An 11,728-nucleotide genomic window follows, 5' to 3' on the forward strand; every position below is an offset into this window, starting at 1 on the left:
GGCTCCCCCCGCCGCCCGGGTCCAGCCAAAGGCCAATGAAGAGGCACCGAAAGTAGGGCCGGGGAGCCCCTCGCGCCCCCGCCTCCCTCCTCCTCCCCCTCGCCTGTCCTGCCGGACCCTGGCCGCAGCCCCCTCCTCCCTTTTGTGTGTCTTTTCACACTGTGTCCCTGCGCAGCCCGAAGCGGGGAGGGGGGGGGTGAAGAAGAAGAAAGAGTCCCCCGGCGGGCGGGCGCGCTGGCCGGCGAGGCAGAGAGAAGCCATTCGGCCCTCTGGACGGACGGACGCGCTGCTGGCCGGAGGAGGGCGATGCCCCAGAGAGGCTAAATGGCGCCCCGACGGAACCCGCTCGCCGCCTTCCTCGGCCTCCTCGCCCTCCCAGGTGAGCCACCAACCCGCCGGGCGCCGCGCATCCCTCAGACTAACTGGCCGGCCGGCCGCTTGCTCGCTCGCTCGGCCGGTCCTCCTCCTGGCAGCCGGCCCAGAGAGGAGGAGGAGGAGGCGGCGGACGCCCGCCCGCCAGCCCGGCCCCTCCTCTCCTCCGGCTCGGCGCTTCCCCTTCCCACCTCCGGAGCCGCGGCATCCTCTGCCCAGAGCCCGCCGGCTGCCCAGGCTGCGCGTCTCCGCCCGTCGGAGCTCTTCCCCGGAGCGGCGCTTTTTTCTTTTTTTGGGGGGGGGGCGCTCGTTCGCCTCGCCGCTGAGGGCTCCCCCCCCCAACAGCCCTGGGCTAACGAGCTCTTGTAAAAAGAGCCTTTTACGAGGCGCCCCGCGCGGGATCTTTTTTTTTGACGAGCTTGTAAAATTAGCGACCGGCTTGTGGCCTGGAAGGGGCCCGGCGACGAGGCTTGGAACACCCGACCCTCAGCAGCGCCTATTCTCGGGGGGGGGGGGCGTTTCCTTCATTCCCGCGTTGGCTGGAGGGGTAGAGGCGGCCCAGGGGCCATTTCCACACAGGGGGCCCGTCCAGAGACCTCTTACGAGCCCGGCACCCCAGCTCGGAAAGGGACCTTTCTCCGCGGAGTCCGGGTCCTGCTTCCCTCCGCGGCTCTCCTAGAAGCGCTTCTCCCCAACAGCCCCAGCCAAGCCGGCTAGGCAGGGAGCTTTTCGGGGTGCTCCGAGGGTGAGGCGGTGTGTGCCCCCCTGACTGGGCCTCCTGGTTGCAGCATGCCCGTTTCTTTGCTCCTCTTGGCCAACTTGGGTGGGACTGTGAAACCACAACGGGCATCGATAGTGCTGGGGCTCTAATTTTTTTCCGGGGCGGGGAGGCACAACTTTCTTCCCAAAGGACCTTTAAATAAAGTTATCCACGTGTTAGCTCCTTTCCCTCTCCTTTGATCTGGTCGCCATCTGTTTGGTTGGGCTGCAGTGTTCGTTCTATTAATCTGTTAATCAATTTGGGGGGGGGACAAAAAAAACCCACTTCCAATCAACAAGGAGAAAAAGCTCTCTTTCAGCTTTTAAAAAAGTAGTTTTAAAAATGTAACCTTTAGCAACTGCACCCAGCAAACACTGAATATAGATATATAATGTTTTCATGTGTGGGGTGTTATTAAAATATTTCAGGCCTCCAGCACTTTAAACCAGTTACACAGTGTTAGCATGTGTTTGACCCTACACAGAAAAGAAACTACTTTCTCTTTCCTTTCCCCTCTTCCTTGCTCTCTCAGGAATATGGTGCTTTAGTGAACTGTTTTTTGCGAAAGAGCCTCAGGACGTAACTGTTGCTAGGAAGGAGGCTGTGGTTCTGGACTGCCAGGCACGAGGCGAAGTCCCCATCACCATCACATGGCTCAAAAATGGGATGAAGGTGGCTGAAAATGAACGGATCTACACTTTGTCTAATGGTTCTTTGTACATCAGCGAAGTGGAGAGCAAACGTGGGGAAACGCTGGACGAAGGACACTACCAGTGCTTGGCTCTCAACAAATATGGTGCTATCCTCAGCCATAAGGCCCACCTTACATTAGCCAGTAAGTCATCACGGTTGTTCTTTGCTATTGATCATTTCCTTCCTTTGTAAACCTGTTCAGGAACAGAGTGACAACACTAGCCCATGTGCGCGCGATAAAATGCATTGCTATCATTCTTCCAGTACAATTTTAAACCTTCTGGGAATTGTAAATAACTTCATGGTTCAGTTTGTAAATGCATGTGTTTGTGAAGCCTCTTTTAACCTCTGCTGCATAGTGGTTGACTTTGTCTGGGCTACTCCAAATAGTACACCTGGCATCTTCCTAAAGGGAGATTTCTGAGTGAGTGAACTATTACTGCAAACTATATTTCAAAACATAGTGAATACATGAACTTACAATAGCCCTTCCCCAGCTTGGCACCCTCCAGCTCTTTGGAGCTGTAACTCGCATCAGCTTCACTCAGCGTGGCTGCATGAAATCAGGGCTCGTGGAGGTTGCTCTCCTGCTGCTGTTGGACTACAACACAACAGGTTAAGGAAGGCTGGCTCCCAGGGACCTAAATATTTGTGAGATGCTTGCCTTTAAGCACATTGAAGCTCTATTTTGTTGTTGTTGTTAATCTGCTGGTATCAGAGTTGGGAATCCACACCTGCCGCCATCTTGCTTTGAAGGGCTGTAGCTTATTGGTACAGCCTCTGCCTTGCATACTGAAGGCCCCAGCTTCAATCCCCAATGGCTTCTCCAGGCAGGGCTCGGAACTGTCTCCTGCCTGCGACCTGGGAGAGCCGCTACAAGATAGTGTAGACAAGTTAGTGTTGACAGTACAGTGCTACCTTGGGTTACATACGCTTCAGGTTACATACGCTTCAGGTTACATACTGCGCTAACCCAGAACTAATGCTTCAGGTTAAGAACTTTGCTTCAGGATGAGAACAGAAATTGTGCTCTGGCGGCGCAACGGCAGTGGGAGGTCCCATTAGCTAAAGTGGTGCTTCAGGTTAAGAACAGTTTCAGGTTAAGAACGGACCTCCGGAACGAATTAAGTATGTAACCAGAGGTACCACTGTACTGAGCTAGATGGCAAAGTGACCTGACTAGCTATAGGGCAGCACTTCCTGTGAAGGAGGATCGGATGTTGGTCCTCTGTAAGTGTGCCGCTGCTGTTCCTCAAATGGACAGAAGGGTACTCAGCCCTGTGTTGGTCTGCAGCAGCAAAAACAATGAATACTCTTCTAGCATAGGCTGGTGCATTTTCATTCTGTACAGCTAAATTTGGGGAAGTGGCTGCTGTGTTCATCTGTAGATGAGTATGTACTACAGGTATAGGCAAACATGGCCCTCCAGATGTTTTGGGACTACAACTCCCATCATCCCTAGCTAACAGGACTAGTGATCAGGGATGATGAGAACTGTAGTCTCAAAAACATCTGGAGGGGCAAGTTTGCCTATGCCTGATGTACTGTATATAGCTGGCATCCCTCTGTCCCAGGAGACAAGGGAGGAGTGCACCTTTGGGTATGAGGTCAAGCAGTTGGAAGGTTGCAGCAACTGCTGTGGGCTGTGCACATCTGTAGATGAGTGGTGCTCAAATTCCCCCTCCCCTGGCCCATTTGAACATTGCTGAGCAGGCCACAGGTTTTTCTGCCTGTTGTAGCAATTGTAATCCTATATAATTCAGATTGTGATAACAGTAAAATGCACTTGGGAAATAAAAGAAGCAACAAAATACAATTAAAAATCAATATGAATATTTTGTATGATGGATGCTCCAATTCCCACCTGAATGAAGTTTGTGGGCCAATGGCAGTCCAGAGGATACAGTTTGGGAACTCTTTTCTGGAAATGCAGAAATAACCCTCTCACAACGCTTCATGCACCTGGTGGACTCTAGTCTAGGGAAGTTTATGACTGTATGTATATATATATATATATATCTCTCTCTTAAGGTACTGCAAGACCTAAAAAGTGTGTTTTGTCCCATAGGAGTCACTGTTGGGTCCCAATGAGAACTTAGATGTTGGTGCCTGATGCTGAGAGTTGGGTTAGAGACTAATTACTTACATAGTGTCTGGAGATCACAAAAGGCCACTCCATATGCCACCACAGAAGTGGGGAAAGGAGGAAGGAGTGATATATTTAAACACTTCTGTGTAAGGAATGAGCCAGCTTCTCAATGCTGCATGTGGTGGTGTGAAAGCCATTACTTTATTTGTAGCTACTGTACTATGTTTAGAATCTGCTTTTCTTGCATCTTGGAATTTAAGGCAGTATACATGTGTGTGTCTATGGAGGGTCCCAGGCTCTCTCTTGTCTGAGCACTGACTGACCAAACTCAGAGCTGCTTAACTTCAGCTTAAGTTGTGCATCATGTGCCTGCAGACCACACCTAGATCTTAAATCAAGCAGTACTTTTTTTCAATTACTTTAGGAAGGGAGGGATGCCACAGGGAGCTAAGCACCAAATGTAGGGAGAAATCACCTCCACCCCCCCCCCTTTGAGTTTCTTCCCCAATGTGCTATTGAAGAAGGAAGCTCTATGTTTGAGCAGCCTGGCTTACTGCAGGCATGTATAGTCTGAGTGTTGGGAATGTTGGTGAGAAGTAGGGGGGGGGGGGCTCAAGGGACCAATGAGCGGCAAGGGGACACACACACGTTTGGCTGTGCAGTGGCATCTTGTTGGCCAAATGTGATGACTGCAAAGTGACTGCCACTTACTTTGAAAAGTAAAAAACTCTTCAAGACCACATCAGGGTGTTCCTGCATGGGCGTTGCTTATCGCACAAAAGCCCTCCCACCCTCAGCCAGGACAGTGGCTCCTGCAAGGAGTTCATCCACTGTCTTGACTAGCAGGGGAAGAGTTGCTGCTGGGTTGTGGCCAAAAAAACTTGCACAGCAGAAGCATAGTTTCTCTTGAATATATTCCTTTTCTCCCAGCCTTACCGTACTTACTCTTGTGTTCAATCTTCTGTGTGAGTTTTTGGGTTTTTGTCTCAGTTTTGTTCCTTGTGAGCAAGTTTATTCAGGGTCATTTTTCTTACAGCCTGACCCAAAACATATCTAATTTTTCTTCCAAGTAAGAGTGCAACCTTAAAAGTCAAATTTGTCTGTCTGTCTGTCTATTACATTTCTGAACCGCCTTTGACTTCCAAGGAGCTCAAGGTAGTGCACCTGGTTATCCCCCTTCCCATTCCATCCTCACAACCACCCTGTGAGGTAGGTTAGGCTAAGAGATGGTGACTGGCCCATGGTCACCCAGTAGTGAGCTCCATGGCTGAGTGGGGATTCATACCTTGGTCTCCTAGGCCATAGTCCAACACTAACCATTATGTCACACATTTAAACGGTTATCTGGGTGGTGGCATAAATATGCAAGAGGGAAGCTGAGACATGGCTGCATGTGAACCTCTGGGACAGGTGAGTGAGGTATATGGTAATACTGCCAGCGCTATCCTCACTTGCTTTTATATCCCAAGCAAAGCACTTGGTGCTCTGGCCTCCCCACCGCAGCACAGGATTTGCCCTTGTGGGAACTGTTCATCTTGTTTTGCAAGGCCAGAGGGCTTTGGAGCTTCCTGGAGGCCTGTGGCTGTCTGCTGCTTCCCAGCTTTGCCCACTCAGTGGGGCAAAGAGTGACCTCCACCAGCTAATTCCTCTTTGCAACCATAGATTTGAGGAACTTCCTGCTTGGCTTGGCTTTTGGTGCCAGAGTTGGGGAAAGCCTTCCATCAGTAAGTAGCCTACCTTATAAATGAAATAGCCCGTGCCAAAGTTCTCAGGTTTCAAATAAGTGGAGTCTGTCATCTGCTACTTTCTGAGTTGGTGGTTCAACCTGTATATCTACAGATTCTGGAAGATGTCCCTTCCACTCCTGGCTCATTTGTGCTTTTAATCTCCCAATGGTTGGGGATTGGAATCCACTTCTGCCGAATCTTGGCTTGGGTGGTCTTTGCCTGTGTGTGGAAGAAAGTCCTAAAGGCAAAATAATTATTCCTGTGAGATTTCTATAATAACAGTCTCCCAGCTTCCTGGGGAAGCCTCTGAGGCAGGAGGCAGGCAGGACACATTTGAATAAATGGTGGTGTCATACCTATGTAGAAACATGGTTGGTGTAAGTTGTGGGGGATCCCAGAGCACCTTGTTCTTGATTCTCAGAAAAGGTGGTAGATGAGCTCCTAAAGAGTTCGCACCTCCATCCTTTCTGATGCATTTCGTGAAGCCTAGTCTTGCCTATGAAAACCTTTCCCACAATAAAAGACCGATAACTTGGCAGTCTGTGACCACCATGGCCCCAGAAGTTAGCAAGCTCCTCCCAAAGTTTTGCTGCTTTCATTTTGGATCAAGTAGGGTGACCCAATTTCTGATGAACGTGTTTTGATATTGAAAGGTATAGCTCAATTCTCTTGTCACATTGTCTCTTTTGGGTCACCATGAATATAATTAAAATAATTTGGACAATGGTCAGGCTGGCTAGACAATAGAGTTACTGAACAATATACATTATGGTGATTCCCCCCCCCCACTTTTTTAATCAAGTGTTTTTTCTGTGTTTATATGGAATTGTAAAGCTTAAAATATATCCAAAGTTTATGACTCCCTTACAGCATGATCCTATACATATTTATTTGTCCTATGTAAATGTGTATAGGATTGCAGTCTAAATGTGATAAGGGGTCAAACTCTTACTTTTCAAACCCCAAATGGATTAGAAATAAAGGAAGCCTCCTTTCCTGTTTCTCAGAATTTCAGAAGATGTGAATGAATTTCCAGCATTTTGTAGTCAAAGGAAATAGTTTTAGCTGGGCTCATGATGGCTTTACAGCTCTGAAGAACAAAATGACTTTCTTTGTGGCCATGGCAAAGCTGAAACTATACATACTAAGCAGGTGGAGGCTGGGCTTCCCTTTCTTCTCTTTCTTCCTTTGCAAAGGGTGAAAAGCAAAAGGCGGCTGCTCCAGCCCCCCACCCCCACCCCACAAGCAGCAGGGTGCAAGGCTGTTCTCTCCCTTTTGCTTGCTCAAATCTCTCACCACCTTGGTTTATCTTTGGTTTCAGAAGTGTATTCCTGGGTGCTGCATTTGGAAATCTGAAACTTTAATCTGCTCCAGAGTTTGAGATTTGAGCACATGGAGAGCTTGGATCTAAAGTTAGGGAGGGGAAGCTGAGGGTTGCACTCTAGGCAGCCATTCCATTATTCATGTGCAAATTAAGAATTCACAGGGTTAAAAGGTTAGAAACTGGCCAGGATGAGGTTTACCCTTGTGATAAAGAGCAGATGACCCTCATTCACTGGCCAAAGCTTTCATGTAAGCTCCTCTGCAAAGTTAGTGATTGCCATGAATTGTTCTTGAGGAATGCAGAGTTCCAAATGTGTCCTGGCCTCCCCTCCTCTGCCCCTCTGCAGCCTTATCTCAAGAGCCCATCAGAACAAGTTTGCAGGGATGGGCCAAGATCCCTTTCCAGCCCCCCCCCCCCCGCCCACCGTTGCTTTCCTGTTGTTCATCCAAGCACAAAATAATTTTTTTTATAAAGATTTTATTCTTTTTCCATGTATAAACAAAAGAAAATACAGAAATACATAATAAACAACAAACAATACACAATAACAATAACAATAAACATAGGAAAAAACACAAATACATAACTAAACATACACCTATCTCAATGTTCTTCTTGATTCTATCTTCTTTGCATACTTTCAGACTTCCCCCGTTCCCCCTCCTGCATTCAAAACTAGTATAAAATTTGGGTAGCTTTGTATCTTTTTCCATAAATCTTAACCTTATCTCTCAATAAACTTTAAGTTAATTAAACAAATATAATTTCTGACTTAAACTCAGTAACTTAAACAACTCTTAAACATTCATAACATTTACATCTGCACTTCTTCTGCATTATTTTACCTAACATATGTATGCTAAAGCCAGTTCTGCTAGCTAATTCTGCTCAAATATTCAATTTTGCATATTTAACTAAATAGTCCTTAAATTTCTTCCAATCCTGCGACACCTTCTCCTCCCTCTGGTCTCGGATTCCAAGCACAAAATAATTTTGACTTGCTTCTAGTCTTTATTTTCTTTCCTTCCAGCATCCCTTTCTGCCCTTCACCATATCAGTTAGGTTAAAAAATATTGCATTTTGGGAAGATGTCTGCTGTTGTTCCTAATCCAGCAGGGTAGTGGGGGGCGGGGGGGCATGCAGGAAGATGCCTTCTTCCTTCACAGTTTCTTTGTGAGGCACCATGTGGGGGTAAAATGCTAATATCTGAAGATTAAACAGCTTATTGGAAGTTCAGGCTAGCAGTGCCTCTTTGACTAACAGGATTCAAAGTTGCTAGAGTATTTGAGCATTGAGGTCTTTTCAACAAGGATGGGGGCGTCGTCGTTGGGGAATTGGAAGCTAATGCTTAAGCCCTGTACAGTTAAAACTGGAACAAAAGCTTGATAAGGTTGGTTGGATGGGTCCCCCTGAAATTATTTACTTTTTAAATACCATTACCGGTAGCCTTTGGATAACAGACAGAAGATACTAAAGTGAAGCACTTTGGGGCAGATTGGAAACCCTTCCTCTGACTGAAGTTTGGAGATGGATGTTAAGGGTGGATGGCTGGAAGTGTGGTGTGTTGTTTTTTTAAGAAAGAGAGAGAGAGAGAGCTTCTTATCTTCTTTTTTAAGATCAAAGGAGACAGTGACCTGGCTGGCATATTATTGATTTCTGCACTGCAGGGCATAGATGGGTATCAGAGGATACTGACTTAAAATCACTCCAGATCTTCTAATTGATTGTGTCAGCACAAAAGCAGTTTGCAGGGTTTGTTTGTTTATGTTTTGCTTTTTTGTAGAAGATTCCTTTGAACAAAGGTGGGTGGCTGCCAGTTGAGTGGAGGGGAAGTTAGAGCCTCGCTGATTGTCTGCTGCTTCAGACAATGAGGTGATGGACTTTTGCTTCTTTCACATCTGCTTTCTTGCCTCTCCAGGGGCTTAAGGTAGCGCCCCTCCCTCCCTAGGAATACAAATGTTTGCTTCCTGTTTATAGTTAAAAGCCTACCTAGTATATTGATGGGCCTGCGGTCACTGGAAGCATTCCCTCTTTTTTTCAAATCAAGTAGGATTTTTGGGGGGTGATATTTAGCTTTTGTGTGTGAGAGAGGAGTTTCAGATAATTTAATTTTATTAAAAAGTAAAGGTTGGTCCATAATGGGGGAAATTTAAAATTCACTGCTGAAAACCTTCATTGGGACCAACCAAAACATCACAGAGTACTATCTCCAACCTATTTTTTGGTACTTTTTGTGTGCCCCCCCCCCCTTGCCTCTGCTTTTATTGCAGAGGCACTTTGCGTTAACATGTTGCCTGATGAAGAGTTCTCGAGAGCTAAAAAAGCCAAGATTTTCTGGTGCATTGGTTGGTACTAAAAGGGCATTTCCTAACTGTGCATTTTGGAGTTTTCGTTTTCTAGTGTAAACTATAAAACCCATTTTCAGGATTTAAAGCTGAGAATAGCAGCTTTAAATAGCAGTGGCTGTGGGGAAAGATAAATCTGCTTTTCCATTATAAAGGTTTTCATTCCTGGTTGCCTGCAGACAGTTTGACTGGATGAGTGTCTATACCCAAGCCCACTTAAGAAAAATTCCACCATCCCTGTTAGGGCAATACCTTTACTAGGCCAACCAAAATGTCACAAAATAGGGTGCCAGTCTTCAGAATGCTTCATCAGGCTAGATTTGGGGTCCCCAGCTTTTTGAGCCGGGGGGGGGGGCACATTTAGAAATACAAGAAACTGTGGCAGGCACCACAGGAATGACCTCTGATGCCAAGAACCTGCCCCTTAAAAGAGGCAGAACACCCACACTCGGAACAAATAAAGCATAGGCAAAAAAGCAATGTCTCCAAAAAAAGTCAGGTGACAGCCCCTCAAGTAACATTTAAACCCCCCCCCCAACCCATCACAATTTAAAAAGCAACAAGGGGCCTTGGCTGGTGCTGAAGAGGTGTCCCTGAGAGGTGTCCACATTGGGAACTCCTAGACTAGATGGTAAACACTGATGTAAGCTGCAGTTGGCACGAAGGGGTTTGGAGCTGCGGTAGCTTTTCTCTTAAAGCAAACCCCTGGTTTCACCTTAGCTAATATTAGTGCTGCTGCTGCTGCTGTAGCGCTTAAGTGCACTTGAGATGTTGGTGGGTGTCCCATCTCATGGCCCCCTCTTGCTCTCTTAACCCTGGTTAAGGAAGCACCTTCACGGTTTCTGTGACAGTCCGCAGATGGGATATAATCTTCATCTGATTAAGGCTCCTATGAGCATCTATGGCTGAATCCCAATGAGTTCAGTGGGACTTACCTCTGAGTAGACATGCATAGGGTTTCACTCTTAAGAGACCAATGAAATTGTGTATATTTTGTAAGGCAGGTTGTTCGATGACTAACATGGAGCCCAATTCTAACCAGGCTCACTTGCAATGAGCTTGATGATTTCAGTGGGGCTTGCTTACATGCAAGTGTGCTCTGCAACACAGCACTAATCTTTTCTTTAAAATAAAGAAAAGGTATTTGTGAAGTTTTTGCAATTCCAAGACAGCAGCCACAAGGGCTACAAAAAAAGAATTATCAAAGTACATTTTAGCAGTGGCACACGGGAGAGGTTGCTCAGACTACAACCATAATTGGTGGGGACTGCATTATTCTGACATCCCAAACTGAAAAACTTGGGGGTGCTTCCTGCTTCTGTCCATCTTCTTTCTGGGTCACCTATGTATGTAGGGGCTCCCCCATGTGCTGACGGAGCTGAGTTGCAAGCCTTATTTTAATAGCCAAGCCAGTGCTGGGCTCTGCCCTGGTTTTGTTCTCTCACGGCAGTTGTCCAAAGGGCCTTCAGCACAGACCCCTTTTGTCAGCCAGCCTGGAAGAAAAGAGAAGGGACATCCTTGCGCTCTCTGGGCAGTTGCCTTCTCAGCTCCTGTTTTCACCTTCACCACAGTTTTAGCAGCTGGGCCCTTTGGCTGGGTGCAGAACATATGATAAAGGAATGACACAGGGGGTTCTCCAGAATTTCGTATAAGAAGCACAGCCATTTCTGAAGTGTCTTGTGTGTGGAGGGGTGGGAGGTGGGGGAGAGAATCCTGTCCCAAATGTTGCTGCCGAACCTTTCGGAAGAGCTTGGGTGCATTTCTCAGTTTGGCCTTGTTTTCTTTTTGCCCCCGCCCCCCAGTAGGCCCAGCTGTTAAACTGGGATTGATTACCTCCAGTCTTTATAACCCGGCAATCACCACCTAAGTGAAAACTAGTCAACACAGCTCCACCATTGTTGACAGCTCAACTGGAGTTGCTGCCCTGCTTAAAGTTTAAGCAGATGCTAAATAAGGCAGTGTGTGGATGTTCTGGGAAGAAACGAAAGTTTGCTATATGCTGAGCACACCATCAAGTACATGGAGTTTTTAACAGGCTAGATAAACCCCAAGCTTCTTTTTCTTGCTCCTTGTTCTAAGATTTTCTGAAAGCCTAATTGAATAGCAAGCCGAAGGAAGGAAATAAGCAAAATTGATAGAGGACAGAGGCTGGGCTGACACTGAAACAGCTGGGAATACAAAAGACAAGTATTTGGTTAAACAATTAGAGAGCTTTGGGGAAAAGAAGGCTGTCTTCTACCCTCCAATCTAATTAGGTGATTTAGTTTCCCCCCTTGTGTGTGTGTTTAAAAAATAGAAAGCGATTCTTGTGAAGTTTGGTCTTTTACCATGATAAATTGCTCCTGCTTTTGCAGCCTGGCTTTTGAACAAATGGCACTGAAGGCCTTTTTAAAGGGCCAAATTCCTACATTGTATCTT

General features: G+C 46.7%; 1 protein-coding gene across 1 annotated transcript; it reads left to right on the forward strand.

Moving 5' to 3' along the window:
• Positions 1-251: 251 nt before the first annotated feature.
• Positions 252-11,421, forward strand: LOC117056783 (protogenin-like). The gene is made up of 3 exons (XM_033167415.1): positions 252-379; positions 1,665-1,967; positions 11,390-11,421. The coding sequence occupies exons 1-3, from the start codon at positions 325-327 to the stop codon at positions 11,404-11,406; spliced, it is 375 nt and encodes a 124-aa protein (XP_033023306.1). The 5' UTR covers positions 252-324; the 3' UTR covers positions 11,407-11,421.
• The last annotated feature ends 307 nt before the right edge of the window (positions 11,422-11,728 follow it).

Source organism: Lacerta agilis, chromosome 13 (genome assembly GCF_009819535.1).
Source record: "Lacerta agilis isolate rLacAgi1 chromosome 13, rLacAgi1.pri, whole genome shotgun sequence".
Taxonomy (NCBI): domain Eukaryota; kingdom Metazoa; phylum Chordata; class Lepidosauria; order Squamata; family Lacertidae; genus Lacerta; species Lacerta agilis.

Bases quoted from the DNA above. Each gene is read 5' to 3' on its own strand.
- LOC117056783 (XM_033167415.1), top strand. From the start codon at position 325: ATGGCGCCCCGACGGAACCCGCTCGCCGCCTTCCTCGGCCTCCTCGCC. The intron at 380-1,664 runs GTGAGCCACCAA...TTGCTCTCTCAG, and splicing joins CGGCCTCCTCGCCCTCCCAG to GAATATGGTGCTTTAGTGAA.